At 36.5% G+C, this 16,764-nt stretch overlaps 2 protein-coding genes across 7 annotated transcripts; both read right to left on the bottom strand.

Annotated features, from left to right (window-relative positions):
- Positions 1-2,183: 2,183 nt before the first annotated feature.
- LOC149022849 (Disease resistance-responsive (dirigent-like protein) family protein) lies at positions 2,184-3,735 on the bottom strand. The gene has a single exon (XM_089150748.1). It carries the CDS (start codon positions 3,187-3,189, stop codon positions 2,437-2,439), a length of 753 nt encoding a protein of 250 aa, XP_089006874.1. The 5' UTR covers positions 3,190-3,735; the 3' UTR covers positions 2,184-2,436.
- Positions 3,736-4,793: 1,058 nt separating this feature from the next.
- LOC149022848 (Serinc-domain containing serine and sphingolipid biosynthesis protein) lies at positions 4,794-16,764 on the bottom strand. Of its 6 annotated transcripts, none has more exons than XM_089150742.1 (13): positions 16,531-16,764; positions 16,083-16,321; positions 15,177-15,253; positions 14,638-14,797; positions 14,250-14,274; positions 13,969-14,058; positions 10,704-10,875; positions 9,699-9,775; positions 6,382-6,451; positions 5,891-5,962; positions 5,637-5,770; positions 5,461-5,534; positions 4,794-5,204 (listed from the first exon to the last, which is right to left on the bottom strand). In XM_089150742.1, the coding sequence occupies exons 2-13, from the start codon at positions 16,318-16,320 to the stop codon at positions 5,122-5,124; spliced, it is 1,272 nt and encodes a 423-aa protein (XP_089006868.1). In that variant the 5' UTR covers position 16,321; positions 16,531-16,764; the 3' UTR covers positions 4,794-5,121. The 6 variants fall into 6 exon arrangements, with proteins under 6 accessions (XP_089006868.1, XP_089006867.1, XP_089006870.1 ...); XM_089150741.1 differs by having other exon boundaries at positions 16,568-16,764; XM_089150743.1 differs by having other exon boundaries at positions 4,808-5,204; positions 9,699-9,772; positions 16,568-16,764.

Here is a 16,764-nt window from a genome sequence, read left to right as displayed (position 1 = left end):
CCCGTAAAAAAGCTGACTTTGATTGAGTATATGACGCTGGAATTAAAGTCTAAAACGTATTCTCCATGTGAGGAGGGCCAAGGTCCAACCCAACATCATTCGTCCTCGCCCGCTTGAAGAGTTGTTCCATGCTTTTCGTGAGCATCTGTTCTTTCTATATGACTGGTGCAATTGAACTTCAAAAAATTCAAAGATTCCCATCCAGAAGTTAGAATAAATAAAGTAAAAAATCATACAGGGTGTAATGGCAATATGGCATAACCATACCTTAATTTTTATTTAGTCCTTTAAAATCCTTTATGCTTTAGTTCCATGTCTGTCTTAATTCTATTTCTTAATTCCTTGTTGTGTGGATATCTTAAGCGTTTCTTCTTTCCTTTGGGTGGCTAGATTTGTTTCGTATCCTGAAAAAATTGTTTCCAGCGTACAGCTGTGACACAACAGACCCAGTCGTCGTTGTTTTTTTTTCTCCAAATCACTGTTGTGGAATGTTAAAGCTTGTGCATTCATATAGAACTCCAAACCTTGGCAATAAATTTTCTCAAGCTTTGATAGTTTCTTGTTCTTTGCCTGGATAACCCATTGAATGAGATAATCTTGACTTGAACTCCATCTCGGTTCTGCTGGACGGTGCTTCCAACTTAGTTTTGGTTCTGGTGAAGGATGATTCGCTTTCTCATGCTGAATTGGTTGACCGTACATGCTTTTGAAGCAGTGGCTTATAGACTCTCCATTTTTAGCCTTAACAGCGAGATTGGCACATTGAGGTTCAGCTTTGCTATGGATCCACTTAATTGATTAATTGCATGGGCTTGATCAAGCTACTGTATTGTCCGAGGTCACCACACAAAACATCTCATTGGGGAGTTGGTATTGTTTAGCTCCCATAAATTTGTTTTCAGTGGTGTGTATGGATCCTCTGCTTAAGTTGATAAAATGAATAGCTTTTCCTGGAAGGCAAGTTGATATCAGAATGGCCTTCGTAATTTCTTCATTTCATTTCCTGTGGTGTGCAAGTTAAATGAAAATGTAGTAGGTTCCTTGACTTCCTTCCCAGCATATCCTCAGCATCTACTCCTTAAAACTGTTGTAACTTGCACGTATTATGCTTTGTTGTTTTGGGTTTTATTTCCTGATGATCTTGTCATTGCACCAAGTGAGACAAGTAGATGGCTTGATATGTTCAAAAGATGAATCCCATGCATATTTTGGTTGTGGTTGGATTATAAAATTTTGTGTAATCTGTATGTGTCTAAACTTCATTTTGAACTTCCCCCAGTTTGGGCTTAAATTCTGGTTTAAAGTTCTGTGCATGTCGACCATTTGGGCTTAATCCTGGTTTAAAGTTCGATGCATGTCTACAACAAGGGATGTTCAATAAAAGGTTTATCGTCTATCTGAAGTTAACTTAAGTTGATTTACAGAACAAAAGCTAGTTGACCCCCTCTTGACATTTAACTGCATTCTAAGGTTTATCCCAGTTTGTCATTAGGGGGGTGGTGTTAAGGGATAAGAAAATACCCTTGAATTAATTTCGATGACAACCCCCCCCCCCAAAAAAAAAAAAGGTATTTTCTTTATCCTACCAAACGTCACAGTTCTCTTGGAAATCAAAAGAGCTATGCTTGACGAGGCAGTATTTGTTTTACAAGACTATTAGGATAGATCATGAACTTGGTTATAACTTATAAGTTTGAATTTTTACTGCAATAAAATGTTTTTGTTAATTATAATTATAGAAGTAGAAAGTAGAGGAGAATTCACTGATTTTGTCATTGATGTCAAACTGATGTTTAGATCTGTACGTATGCTTAAGAATTTCTTATGATTGGACCAGTGAATTATTTTAGCTTACATGTTTGTGGAGCTACTAGTATGGTGATACATTCTTTCTCTTCTTCTTCTTCTTCTTCTTCTTCTTCTTCTTCTTCTTCTTCTTCTTCTTCTTCTTCTTTTTTTTTGGGGGGGGGGGGGGGGGGGATATCTGCATCAAGAGCTTTTTCCAGGATTTTTCTTCGTGATTTCAGAGCTTTGGATATGATTCCTAGGACTTTGTGGACTCATCTTCTATGCTTATCTTTGAACTAAGGTTTTTTCCCCTTAATAACTTGGACTATCTCTAGTAATCCTGGTTTTAACTCCAGATCTGAGGGCTCAAGATCGCTCTCTTGCCGTAATTCTGAACCACCTTTATATCTCTCATTGTAAATCCATATGTTTGAACGCGAGTTGGAGATTTAAGCAACACTTACAGTACTTCATTCGCAGAAATTATATTTATAACGTTTTAGTGTTGATACACATTAACGTATGGCATGATTCACAAAACTACCACAATCACACTATAGCAGGGAAACTACAAAAGAAGCTCACAATAATTTCCAACTTCCAAACAAACAACCAACAAATATCTGCTTTTCAATGTCCAGATCAGTCTTAGTAGGTGAGATGGGCTGTGATTCTCAGCAATGCCTCTGCTCCATCAGTGACTTGCTGACCAGGTGGGACGAGTTGCCGAACCTCAGCATATCCAGAAGCATTTTCAAACTTTCCAGTCCCACCGGTCACTGATAAACGTGACATGGAACTCCCAATCTTGTACACTCCAAAGAAGTTGAGACTGTCACCATATTCTCCACCCTCAATCATCGCGGTGAACACCATCATTTGTGTCGTACCATCAGCAGAGCTTGCCACATACACACCCTGTGCTTTTCCAATTTGCTGAGATCCCAAGTCAGGTGAAGCCGTCAAAGTGTCGTCGATGGTGGTGATTGTACCAAATGCCAATCCCAGACCATCAGGTCCCAGAGCTGCAGCCTGATTATTTGTGGGTTGGCCATTTGGAGTCCCAGCAAAAGTTGTACCAGCTAAACCTGTACCAAGTGGGACACCATTGGCATTGACAGTGGGGATTGCACCATTGGCATTTGGGATGGCAACCCCATTTTGTGGGGGAAAGAATCCTATTTGCCTGGCAAAGGGTACCTGGCCACTGTAAATATTTCCAAGCAAACCAGTTATTGGCCTAGCCGTTGGATTACTTCCCCCAAGTATGTCGTGCATGTACAACTCCATAACAGTATCTCCACCGGCTGTGGCACCACCAACTGCATTAATGATTCTTGTCATTTGAACAGTGGCAATTAGCACCAGAAGGGAGAGAGAAGGTGATACTTGCCCGAACATCTTGATTTCTGCACAGTTGGTAACTCTACAAGTGCTGAAGGAAGACAAGAATAAAGGTTTCTCAGGTTTCTGGACTGAGACTCTGGCTTCTCTCTGTTTAAATAGGAAGAATAATACATGATCAAGATGGAGCTGTTGGACTGATTGATCCAATATCCAGAAAGTGAAGCAGTTAGAGCTATGTAAATATTCAGTCAAAGCCTGGAAAGTGTAGTATTCTCCCTTCTCACAGATAGAAATTTTTGATTGGTTTTAGTATAAGCTCATACCATACCGATAACCCTCCTTTTTACAGCACCTGCATGTGACGTTTATGGCCTAATTGGATTGGGAAGAGACTTGTCTGTAAAGCTTCTTCAAGCAATACTGGATTCTATTTCATTGGCCATTGCCAACAATAATAGTGTCTGGAAGATGATCAGCACATGGATAGTGGGTACAACTAAACCAAATTGGGGGCAAAAAGAAGTTGTTGGCGTTTGGATTGTTGTGGCTTTGACATGGTTCTTCATATCTGGACCCATTTGTATGATCTGGTCTACATATTGGACGTTGGTATGTTCAATCATGGTGGGGTGATGATGTCTTTCTACAGTTCTACTCCATCACCTGCCTAAGTGGCTAAAATGGTTGTTGGGTCTCTCACCTTGGTCAAAGGCGTTCTCGTCAAACAATTCTTATTGTAAATTGATAGTAAAGATGAGATAGAAAATCTCATCTTACTGTTGGGATGATAAAGACAATCTTGTAGAATCACGGGAATCTTGTTGTGTCATGTGTGTACTGTTTTATGGCAATGTGCTCGTGATTTCATTATTTTTTCTGTCCTCTTATTTTCTGCCTTTTAAGTTAAGAACCCTTTTTGTTTAGGTGATGCAGTGGGTCCAGAATGATGATCTTTAATCCAGACAGGTAGGGCGGGAAGTCGCAACAGCTCCAGTCCCTTACCTAACTTGAACCGGACCCAGCTGGTCCTAATTCATTGTACATTTCCCACGGATCCCATGAAGAATAAGCTCTCTCTGACTCTGATATGTATGAGTAGTGATGGATCAACAGAACTCAACTCTGCTAAACCTGGGTTCTCATTATGTCAACAAGCCGTTCATCCCGATGATTTGGCTCGTCTTCAGAAAGCTCAATGCCTAGAGACCAGCAAGATGTGTGCCACATAGCCTAGTCGTGAGGTGTGCTCTGTGGTGGTGCTCTGTGGTGGTTGGGCTCGCTGGAGACAGCTCAACCCTTTAGCTCGGGCATATACCCAGGCACATTTGCTCAGTTGTATAGAAAAAAGAGTATCATTGTAAGGTTGAACTGAGCCAACCTGGTTGACTGACTTGTCACCCTGATTTCCAAATCAAGCCTGCCACACCACTGCAGTAGCGTGTAACTCAGCTTGATTTTGCCCAAGAAAGAAACAGATGCAAATCAAGTAATTTGCTAGATGCCAAGCTACCCAGATCAGTTTTAATTATCATGAACCAGAGTGAATGAACCTTGATGGTAATCACAGTGATTCACTTTTTTGAGATCCACTTTCAACATATCTGGAATGTGAATTATTTCAACAATCTAAAGATTCTCTGCATACTTCCGCGTTAAGTTTTTGACCAAACGTAGAGCTTTGCCAAATCAGTAGCATAGCTTGATGGAGAAGACTGCTTTTGAGTCAAACAAGATGCCAAGAATAAGCTAAATAACAAGAAATTGCTTTTTATAACTGGGAATCTCCAAAAGCATGCACTTTATTTTGGGATTTCTTGGTGTGCTGAACTTCTTCAGTCTCTCTTAGCATCTAACAGTGACTTGAGCTTTACAGATTAGGATTACAAATAAAGAAAGAATAATAGTAAAACAATAAAGAACCTGTAAAGAATACTACTATCCCATATACAATTTGTGACTTAAAAGACCTTAGAACTAAATTCTGAACTAAGATGAAGCTGTGTGATGAATTTGCGCTTCAGGATCCATCACTTTGGCTTGCCTTACAACTGGAGAGATCAATTTCCACACTGCAATCAGTATAAATGATGAAGAGTCAACACTTGCATCTCAACATGGAATTAATGTACAAGCCTATAATGCAACTTTTCAAATATTTTGCCTTTTCCCCCTCAGCTTTTGAATCACTCCAAAGGGGAACAAGTTCCTTCCTAAGTAAAACTCCTAAAGCTGATTAGCATATGAAACAAGAAAGCCAATCTTACTGTACAGGGACATTCCATTTAGGAGTTACAAGAGGAAACCCATCATTCATGGAATTCTTACGGTATATACTGGCTGCAATCCACTCGTTGATGATCTTTACCCATGTGCTAGCCCAGCCGACATCGATGCTCCACCTGATTTTTGTAAATGGTGAAAGCAAACAATGAGAAAATAGGGTAAAGATGTGCACGACCTGAAATGGATGGGTTTGAAATTTAGGCAACTAGGTTCCTTACTTTCTGGTTGAGTGATCAAGGTTCCAACTGATGAATAGCATTGCAAAGTACATGGCCCCCATTGAGAATACAAAATGGAAAAAACCATAGTCATAAAGGATGTCATCTTCTTTTTGAACTTTATCCTTGTGAAACTGGAAAGCATATCAAGGTTTCATCAAATTAAACAAAAAGGAAGAAGTACAACTGACTTAGCTGTCTTTGTGACTGCCATATCTAAAGCTTTGTAAAATCAATGGAGAAGCTTAATTCACCTGAAAGGACTGAGAGTCAATTCCAGTGGAAAATGTTGCCATGACAATAGAACATATTGCTATGAGGAAGCCCTGAAAGCAATAAAATCAAAACTCAAAATTTCAGTGAGTGCAAAATGAGAGGGACATGATAGACAAACTTATTATTAGGTAGTGACCCTAGGAGGAGCCTTAAAAATAAAATAAAAAATTCAATGGTAGAACTTAAACTGGATGGATGCATTTGTTATAACTTTGCCTGTAAGACCAAGAGTTCTTTATTTTCAGAAAAAGCTGCTCTCTCCCAAATGAGCACTAGGAAATATTTTAAGTTGAAAGGAACTTGTAGACCAGTGAACAATTTAAGATTATAAAGCAAGCAAATAAATGCAATGAAATGAAAAGGCGAAAAAGAGTACTTTGACACTAATCAACACAATCATATTCAATGAAAGCATCATGAAGGAGAAAGGAATAAAAGGACAAGGCGGAGAAACGCTGTTGCTTCTTACCACCACAGTGGTCCAATTGCCATTTCCAGTCGCTTCTCTTTGTGGGCTGCATTTCTCAATGGCAGGCTCACTAGGAATCCATGAGTTTACAAATTGTCAGACACTCATAGCCATGAAAAATTTCATGCAAAAAAGCATTATCTGTGCATTCAAAATGAATTTTGAAACTAAGATAGGTCACCTTATAACTAATAATTTGATGACATAAAGATAATAAATAACACATTTTTAGACACAAAATCAGATTTCCATTTTATTGGTGAGTATATATGTCCTAACTTAAAAATGAAAAGAAAAAAAAATGATATGTTAGCATGCTAATAGGTGCATAAAGAACATTATGACTCTCCCCAGACCCCACAGTGGCTAGAGCCTAGTGCAGTGGGTACACCCTTTTGTTTTTCTTACTATCTATTATCTCATTAACCACAAAATTTCTACTGTTTTTGCCCATCAATCTTTGTTCTCTGTTGTTTTGCTAAATTCTTCTTTGTTTTCTTTACCACCTAAAGTGTCAGTTTGCATCTATTTTGTTCACTTATCATGCCCTGAAACTGATTAGTTTTTCCTTAATACCATGAAGTGTATTCCTCTTAGGTAGTATCATATTCAAAAAGGTTATTGATGCTAGAATCCTGTTTCTCATTGACATTATGTTCGTGCTAATGTTGCTTTCTTTGAGGGTTTTCCATATTTTTCCAATCAAGGTTGTATGTTGAACAATGAGTTCTTTGATTTCCCTCATTCTGTTCCTCTTGTAGGTGGTCCTCACTGGTCAAGCTCTAAAGCTACTCAAGTTTATAACTTCCATCTTAGAGCACTAGATAAAGCTTCCTCCTTGCTAGCCCATCCACCATCAGAATCCATCTGGAGCTCCATTTGACATCATTTACCTGTAGCCATTTGGAGAAAATCCCTTCATATACGCAAGAAATTTTTGCTGCATATTCTATTGCTCAATCTGTTCTCATGTATCATCTTCCTACTCTAACGTGCGCCTTTTTGCTTGTCTAGTTGTCTGAGAGTTCTATTCCTAAAACTTATCAGCAAGTTCTTTTTCCTATTCTGGATTGAAGATGGCTATGGATATTAATATGGATGCTCTTTATAGCCACCAGCTAGGGAACTAGTTAATTTACCTCTTGGTAAGGAACTTGTGAGGTGTCACTGGGTGTATGTAACGAAATACAGCTCTCATGCACTATTAAGTGAAGTTCATCTAGTTTCATGGAGGTGGTTATTTCAAGACATTTTCATCCATTTCTCTGCTAGTTCAGCAAGCATTCTGCAAGTGTCTTGATTTCTCTGACATTTTTTCTCATTGGCTCTTGCATCAATTCACATTAAATATGCACTTTAAAGTGAAGTTTGGATGGAGCAAGTCTCAGAGAGAGAATGAATAAGAAGTGTGCAAGTTTTGTAGTCATCTGTACTTTGAAGCAACCACCAAGAGCCTGGTTTGATTGGTGGTTACTGGTTACTGAATTACACAAGGTTGTTTTGACCCTGATGCTTTGTTTCATTGATATGATAATTCAGCAGCCATCTACCATGCAAAGTTTATGTGCAGCAATACATCTAGATAAAGGATTTGGGAGCTCTTAGATATTCTTTGAAGCTGAAGTTGTTTGAAGAAAAAAGGATCTTGGCTTATCCCAGAAGGTATATTAGATCTTTTTGTTAACATAAATATTTTAGGCTCCAAGACTGTGATACTACTGTTTATCCTCATCCTAAACATAGTGATCATAAAGATTTTGTGAACAAGCACCAGCACAAAAGGTTGATTGCTACCTCATCTAACCATCACTAGACTTGACATAACACTCACAATCTTATCAATTAGTTTATAGAAAAATCTAAGCAAATGAACTGGGGCAACAAGTCACATCTTGAAATATCTTAAGGGTGCTCAAGGAAAATTTCTTAGTCATAAACCACATAATCATATTGATGGTGTTGATTATTCTCATGCTGACAGAGACGGAGCTGCAATTGATAGGAGGTCTATAACTGGTTACTGGTAATTTAGTAACTTAGAAGAGTAACAAAGAAACTAAGGTTGCCTGGTCTAGTGCAAAAGCTGAGCACATAGCTATGGCTCAATCTGCAGCTAAATTAATGTGACTGAAAGAAGTTTTGAATTATCTTATTTATAAAACTACTAATATATGTTGTGATAATTGGGCTCCTAATTATGTCACTAATGGTCTTGTTATCCATCAGTATACATATAGAAGTTGATTCTCATTTGTTATAAGGCTGTGATGCAGAAGTTAATTTCCACTCCTTTTGTTAGTCAAGCAAATCAACTGCATAAGCATAAAATATTTCCCAAGACCATAAGTGAAATTGGTGCTCTATTTTGACAAGAGTTTTATGAATTCACAATATCTATTCAGGGGCTTATGTGTAAGTGCACATAATTCAGCATGTTTATTGTAATTGAAAAAAAAATTACTTAAATGTAAATATTATACTTCACATCTGAATAGGATACCTTCTTCCCTAATCAGCCTACCCTCCTCAACTACTTTTCCTTTATCATTTTTCTCTAATTCCTCTGTTAGTCCCTTGCACAAAGCTAGATATTGGTTATTGCTGTAATGATTCTATTACAGGGAAAAAGACCTACTTTTCCTGCTATATTGTGCATCACTTGAGCACAGTTGGAGCTTCATTTTATTGATAAAGGTTTCCCTTTGGTCAACACAAAAGGAGCTGAGCAGTGTGCTAGGATCATTTCTGACTGAAAAGTACTGTATAACTTGTCCTTCATGAAGCATTCTTCACCATCCAGTATCCTTGAATTTTTTTTCTTCTCTTATTCACTCTGTTCTGAATGCAGATCAGGACCTTACTCCACAGTGGCCTTTTAGAGATATTTATATGTAATGAAATGAATTGTGTTGAGACAGATAATTAATTCTCATTTGCACTCTGATTATCAGAACCAAGGAAAGAGCTATGCAGTGCACAAGGCTCCTGCCACTGTGGGGTCCAAGGATGGTTATAATTTAGTTAGCCATACCCATGCTTTTGCATAGAGGTTGTTCCTAGACTTGAACCCATGACTACCATTTAGCCAGCATGAAGCAACCTCATCACTGCACCTAGGCTTTCGCTCTATTCCAATTATCAGGACTATCAATAAACTACAGTCTCAATTAATTCAAAGTAGTTTGATGCAAGGGCAGGTAATATTTGAATATTGAAGAAATAGAATTATCATTTGCAGTACAGATAACATAAAACTGTAATTTTCCATGGAGATTCCATTTTGACGAATTTTTGTGTGGAAGTGTTTAAATTCTAACCTTCTAATAGCAGACCAACACAGGAATACAATGTATGAAGCCATAATCCCAGAAGACAATAAACCTCGATTGACCTGCTGGAAGCACCATGGCCAGATATCAAATGCAAGATGCAAACTAAATGTCATCAAAATAAACATGTCAGAAAAGAATTGGTTCATTCCTGATATTAGTCATGTTATAACTTGCAATCTTAGAGTGAACTTTGTTTTAACGTCACAATAGAAGCATTATGGTAATACTATTTTTCTGTTTCTTTTGTTGTGGGGTGGGGATTGTATGGCACTTATACCACTTTTAGTTCATTTTTAAACATTCAATAGATGGAAAGTAAGAAGATTTTAAAAATAAAAAGCTGACCTTCACAATGAAAACCTGTTTCAACTACATAAGGTTACAAAATCAAGTAGAAAAGTAATTAGTTCTCTTTGAAGTATCAGGGGAGGGGAGGGACTAGGGAGTTCCATTTATGGAGTTCTCGAAAGTTCTCTTCATGTCACTCTACTCATGCATATTTCTAAGTCTAAGAGGGTCTTTGGAGTTGTTATCATGTCAGAAAACATTCCAGAGAGTGTCTATGACTGCTTGACACAAAGGGTAAACAGGAGATAACATTGAGGAAGGTACATATTGAGTGATCACAAACTGATGTTCCATAATAACAGAGACAACATTGATTGTTCTGAAAATGAGACAAACCATGAAGAAAATACAACTTCTTTGAAGTTCTTGAAATTTGCAAGGCTTCTAAAGGTTTCCTTTGTTATAAGCCATGTTAAAAAAAACTGGAAAAGTATTAGCATCTGACTACTTTAATAAAACTTGCAGCATCTCTTCTAATTTATTCTTGACACAGTGACATAGAAGTCATATGTTTCTGTTTTCTATTCAACCAAGAAACTTGAGATGTAAAACTTATTCAAGAAAATAATAATAATTGAATGATCAATCAATAACTCTTATTTGAAAAAATTACATCTGGATTAGTTCAGACAAAAGAAATACCTTTGAATGTAGCGATATAACCATCATCACCATAAGCAAGACTGCAGTCCATGTAATGAAAAAGATGTTGAGCATGCAAGAACGGTGTGGAGCATAAAGAAAGTACATCAGACCGATTCCACATATAGAAGCAATATAGAAAATGGTTGACGTGAATAACCCAAGGCAGCCACTGTGAATAAGGAAAAGATTGATATATAAGCAGAAGAAGCTAGTACATGTGAGAGATGAAGAATATATAATGAAAACTGGAAAAGGTCTAGGAATCTGTTGTAAGCATGGCAATGCTCTTCCCTTTAAGTTGGAGGTTTATTAACCTCTGGAGGATGGATCTTTTACACACAATAAATGAAGGTGCTACGGTTCTCCCAGTTAATTTTATTTCCACACATTTATCGAAAGACATAAAACTAAAGAGAGAACAGAATAAAGTGCTTGCTTTGCAGGATAATGGTGGGTGTGAATAAAGCCTATTCAGTATTGTGACTTCTAATTTCATATGTTGCTCGGACCCTATGAGGCTATGACCAAATTGAATTTCAGAAAAATAATTAACAAACTATTGCAAAACATTTCTGACTATACTTTATACCATCCTCTTGATGTTGGGGTATCATGTGAATGTTTGTGTAGGTGCCTTGAGAATTCAAAGTTACTGCTTTGGATACCACTATTGATCACCTAAGAGAACTAGAGAAGTGCCTATTTCTCTGAGTAAGCAGGTTTCCATTCTAAATTCTGTTTCTTTGTTCTCAAATGTCACCTTGGTCATTTACACAAACTTTCATAGTATTTCCTGAGTCTTAAATGATATTAGTTTTATTGAGGACAGGATGACATTATGATCAGCACTTGTCACATGATTAGAAAAAGAGAATCCTAGTGCAAAGGCTCCCACAATTACCTGGTTTGGGAGGTGCAAATGTACATGGACTGATACCCTGCTTCTCAAGATAGGCTATTTTCCAAGTTTTGAGCCACAGAAACAAACCAACATCTGCGATGAAATCACCAGGTACTCTACAAAAATGTATGGCTACTAAACTGTTCTGACCATACTTCAGTAATTTGGCAAATTTCAATCTTAATAGCTACATATATTCACTTATACTCACCAAAACTTGAGGAAATCTTATTTGAGACTAGGACAAAAACCTTATTTATGCTAAATATCATTGACATAAATGTTTTTGTAGTTGCTAATACATTTACTAAAAATATGTCCAAAATATAAATGAAAAAAATAACCTTTTTATTTGAGTGATAACATTATCATATTATCGTTTCTCTATTTGAAGCCAAAAAAGAGTAGTTAAAATTTTAGATTCTAAAAGGATAGACAATCAATCCCCAGCCAAGAACAAAAGCAAGATTTCCATAGCTAGGTACTACTTTCAACTTTCAAATTGTAGGTTTTGTTAAATATAAGAATTACATAAACCTTAATATCGTAAAACATTGTCAAAAAAATGTGCTTTTCTTTTGATATCTAAAAAAGAAAAGTTTTAACTAAAAGAGATTTTGACAGAATTTACACATACAAAACAAGGTTTGACAAAAACATAATTCCTTCAAGATAAATATGATTTAACCAATCCTGGATTTTTTTCTGACATAACTTCTTCCATATAAATCCAAGATTACTTAAATCTGATATGTATTAAAGGATTTATGATACTCTGATATTTGGCATAAATAAGTGACAGTCCTAGTTTTCAAGCCAATATCCAAGAAAAAGATATACAGTCAAACTTGGTTCAAAACCTCAAGTACCATTTTGAATGTTTTGTGTGTGTGTGTGTGTGTTTTGAGGCCTAGGTCAAAACCGAGATTCAATACCCTATGTGAGTATGATATGCATCAAACAGAGAGGGGAAGAGAGGAGGGAGAGGAGCTTGTAAACAAATAATTATTCATTGCACTTTTTCTCATGAAGTCCTGTTTTTGCCACTATAAGGATTTTATTTTCTATTATTTTCCTAGGATTGCCACACCCACAAGATATAGGGAAGAAACTAAATTTAATATGGTAATTTAGATTTACTCATTCTGACTATGAGTACTACTAGCTGGCAGACTACTTTTAACTAACGATACATTCTGGAATGAAATTTCATCAAGGAAAAGCAAATGAAATGCTTTCATAATAACTCTCATTGAATCAAGAATGAAGTTTTCATTCTGTTCCTTCTTTTCCTTTCTTTCTTGACTCTATGAATGGTGACTATAATCCCAAAAATTGTGCCTTTCTTGGCAGTGTTCATGCAGAAAACCTAAAACCTTTTCAAAAGTCTTGGGCTAGCTTGACTGGAAACAAGCAATTTTTTTGCTGTAAAATTGTAAGGTAGGTGGTGTAAGGCAATCTGACATCGTTGAATTGATTGCCATCAGAGAAGCACATTTCGATATTTGATTAAGCATTTTTTTTTTTTCAAATTTCTATGCAATATACTGTTATGGAACAATCCAGTAAAAACCAGTTCCTCCTTTAGGAATCATCCGGCAGTGCTTCCACCTCAAGAGAGTTCATTAGATTATTTTGTTGGTGATGTACCCAAATATGCTTCCTGCTCGTGAATCTGGTTTCCTTACATACAGTGGGAGTGTGTGACTCCCACAGTGAATTTTGGGTTTTCTTCAAGATTATAATTTGTTTCCTTCTCTTGGAACCCAGAGTTTATGGATAAAGAGAGTCCTCAGAAGGTTTGTATTCACTTGTTAGAAAAGATATCTTATTTCATCTCTAAACATGGTACCAATGTAAGGAGTAAGGACTTTTTAAAAAAAAAGTCTGGTGACCTTTGATTATTATCATATAATGCATAGCTTTTACTCTCAATGGCATATCAATCCCCTGCTTCAAATCTCCTCACAAAGTTTACCAATTTCTGTGTGTGTGTGTGTAAGTCATTCAGCATTTTAATTTTCTAGCCATGCAAATTTTATTGTCCATCATTTGATCATTGCATAATTAATCAGTCAAGCAACTAAGACTTTAACCAAGCAATCAAGGATGCATATCTTCTAACACTTTTTCATACAGGATCTGGAATGGTGCAGTGAAGTTCATATATCAAAAGAGTTTTGGTAATTGGGGATCAACCATGAAGGATCTATGTTTTCTCCTAGTCAAGCTTTTGGAATTGAATTTCTCAAAGCCTTATCCTGAAGCTTTATGCATTAGTTTATTCACAAGAATTTACTAAATATTTCAAGACTGGCTACAAACTTTCTTTAATTTTTGCAAAGAACAGGAAACCCGTACCATTGCTTTAATTCTTCTTCAGGCATCCAGTAGTTATTCCACAATGTGATGAATTCAATCACACTAATGAGTTGAAGAAGAAGAAAAATCCTATAGCATGAACCAAATCAACAATCACAACCTCTATGGGAGATCCAAATATGAGAACACAAGAGAATGAGCATCAAAGGAGGTAACAGTGAAAGGTATGTTTTTGTCATGGCAAATTGCAGTTATGTTTGACAGAAAAAGTTTATCTATTACATTTAAGTATAAGATTTTAGAAAGGATATGAAGATTACCCTGCACCAATTCGAGCGACTTCACCTGCAAGAAGATAGATATATATTACAAATGGGCTTTCATGGTACATTATACTGGGTGGGTAGCCTATAACTGTAAGGCTTAAAATTGGTCTGCTATAGTCAAGGATATTTAAAAACAACCAGAAAGGAATTTTGGAGCCAGAGCTTTTAGTGATTGGAGAAATTCCTAAAGTTGTGTATCCTTCAAATTTTAGCATTAGGAGACAAAGGAAAAAAATCAAATTTCATGAATAGAAAGGAAATGGTGGAAGAATGAAGAATAAATTACTCCAATGAAATGAAATTCACCTATATACTGAAAACAGGAATAAAAAAAGAGAACCAGCACATTTAAATTCGTAACTCTATGAATGGCATTGCATACCATATAATTGAATGAAGGACGAAGGGCAGAAAAAAGGAACTGCCACTGATACCACCAACAAAACAAACTTCAAACTCCACCATTTGGAATGCCAAGTATTTCCAGCTCCATGCAACTTTCTGGTCTTGAATGTTGTCAGAAACATTAACAGGAAAAATATCTGTATTCTTGTTAAGGATGAAAAAACTGAGGAAAATAATATTTGGAAATGGAGTAAAGCCACACTGTTGATATGAGAGAGGGGGAGGTAAACAAAAGCAAAATGGTTAATGTGTGTTTGCTTTTAGGCTGGGGGAGTGTGCATATGGTCTAACACTATCCTTTCATCCCTCCATAACCTTCTTTTAAAGAAGGTATAGATGGCATCAGAACTAGCTAATGATGAGACAATAAAGGACCAAACTCCAAATGACAAATCCCATAGTTATATATCTTAGGTATGCCACTGTCCATGCGAATATTCAAGATGATGAAGCATGGAGAAGTTCCTTCACAGTGGCAAGAGGATGCTTATGTTATATATATAGAGAGAAAGATACAAAACATCCTAAACTGACACGAAGAACTCCCATTATGTCAAAACAATCTTGACCCTCATTTCCACACGCTTTTAGATCTGCAAAACAGATTTAAAAATAAATAATAAAAAAAGAATACTATAAATATTCAAGAATTTTTTTACTGATTTCCTTGTATCTGGAGAATCTATGCAAGGGAAGTATCTTTGGTTCCTGCTGGTTTTCCTTGGGGAAAGAGTGAGCATATTGTAAAGCACACGTCTTGCACAAATTAATGTTGAAATTTAATGCATATGTGACAGATATTTGTTCAAATAAATAGGCAGAGGTAATATTGTAGCATAATGTAATAAAATTAAATTCTTGATGTTGCCAATCACTCCAAAAGGAGTCAAGAATGCCTATCTGAGAAAGTTTAGGGTATCAATCTTCTGAATCTGACTACGAGAAAAGTAAATGTTGATTAAATAGAGCCCTGATAAGGGAACAAATGATTTTAAACTAAAAGTAAAGGATCAAATATGACTAGATGATTTCCAGAACAGTACATGATTGTGGAACTGCAAGCCATAAACTCATAAAATCTCTACAGCTAAGGCAGCCGATACAAAGACACTACCAAATTATGAATAAATGTACTACTTAATGTTGATTATTTCATTGATATCGCCCCAAAGGTTCTTGAGCTGTTTCGTGGTATTAGGGTATTGTCCATAAACTTTTCCTTCTCTCATTTTTTATGTTATATTCGCTAAATCTTTTTTGTTGCTTCTCAATTGAAGTTTAAACTGGTTGTCAAGATCACCATAAGAGTTAACAGCCTAGTCTTCCCTAATACTGAACAACAAACCTGTCTTCACTTCAGCTTTAAGTTAGCAGGTGAAGCAGTTGTGGAAATTTAAGAAGCAGCAAAGATTCTTGACTTACAATGGAGCTCAGAGAGAGCTTGGTGTCCATAATCACGAATCAACCAAGCCATAAGATTTGTCAATAAGAAGACAAAGCCATAAACAAAGCGAGCTTTGAGAGATTTCCTCCTCTCCAATGAGTAATCAACACACTTTTTCTGCACGGTTGCAGATGTTTCTTCCAATGGAATCACTTCTGATCCCCTAGGGTTAACTTTTACTGCCCCATTGTCTACAGTCTCAATGTGGCTTTCCATTCTGCCATAGCAGGAAAAAGGAAATCTTTAGTTTTATCTACAAGCAATATTGGCACAGAAACCCAAGAAATTAAAGTGATGATATAACATAATTTCTTGAGAAGCTCAAGAAAACCAAGAAGAAAAATCATAGACTAAGTGAGAACCAAAACACAAGAGTAGGGTGGGATCTAACCAGAGATTCAAGCTTTCAAAAGCAATTCAACTAACCTTAAATCTTAAAAGGAGATCCAATTTCGAATTGTACCTGTGAAAAGAATCCCTCTGGTCTTGGTAGAATGGATTAAGGCAACACAGATAAACTTGTAAGCTACATTATTCCATCCATCCAAATTAAGAACTACTAGGAGAACTCAGTGAAGTGAAGTGAAGTGAAGTGAAAAACACTTCCTTCAAATGTGGGTTCTGAAGGTTTAGATTTATTAAAATTGAAACTCTTCTGGG

This window comes from Hakea prostrata, chromosome 3 (genome assembly GCF_041222555.1).
Source record: "Hakea prostrata isolate BN-2017 chromosome 3, UWA_Hpros_2, whole genome shotgun sequence".
NCBI lineage: Eukaryota > Viridiplantae > Streptophyta > Magnoliopsida > Proteales > Proteaceae > Hakea > Hakea prostrata.
The sequence above is the reverse complement of the archived record's forward strand: the minus strand, read 5'-3'. Positions and strand labels throughout refer to the sequence as shown.

Coding starts and splice junctions, on each gene's coding strand:
- LOC149022848 (XM_089150742.1), bottom strand. CDS start 16,320: ATGGAAAGCCACATTGAGACTGTAGACAATGGGGCAGTAAAAGTTAAC. Junction 14,798..15,176: donor GTGTCAGTTTAGGATGTTTT/GTATCTTTCTCT, acceptor ACAAGAATACAG/ATATTTTTCCTGTTAATGTT. Junction 14,275..14,637: donor GTCCTTCATTCAATTATATG/GTATGCAATGCC, acceptor ATCTTCTTGCAG/GTGAAGTCGCTCGAATTGGT.
- LOC149022849 (XM_089150748.1), bottom strand. CDS start 3,189: ATGTTCGGGCAAGTATCACCTTCTCTCTCCCTTCTGGTGCTAATTGCC.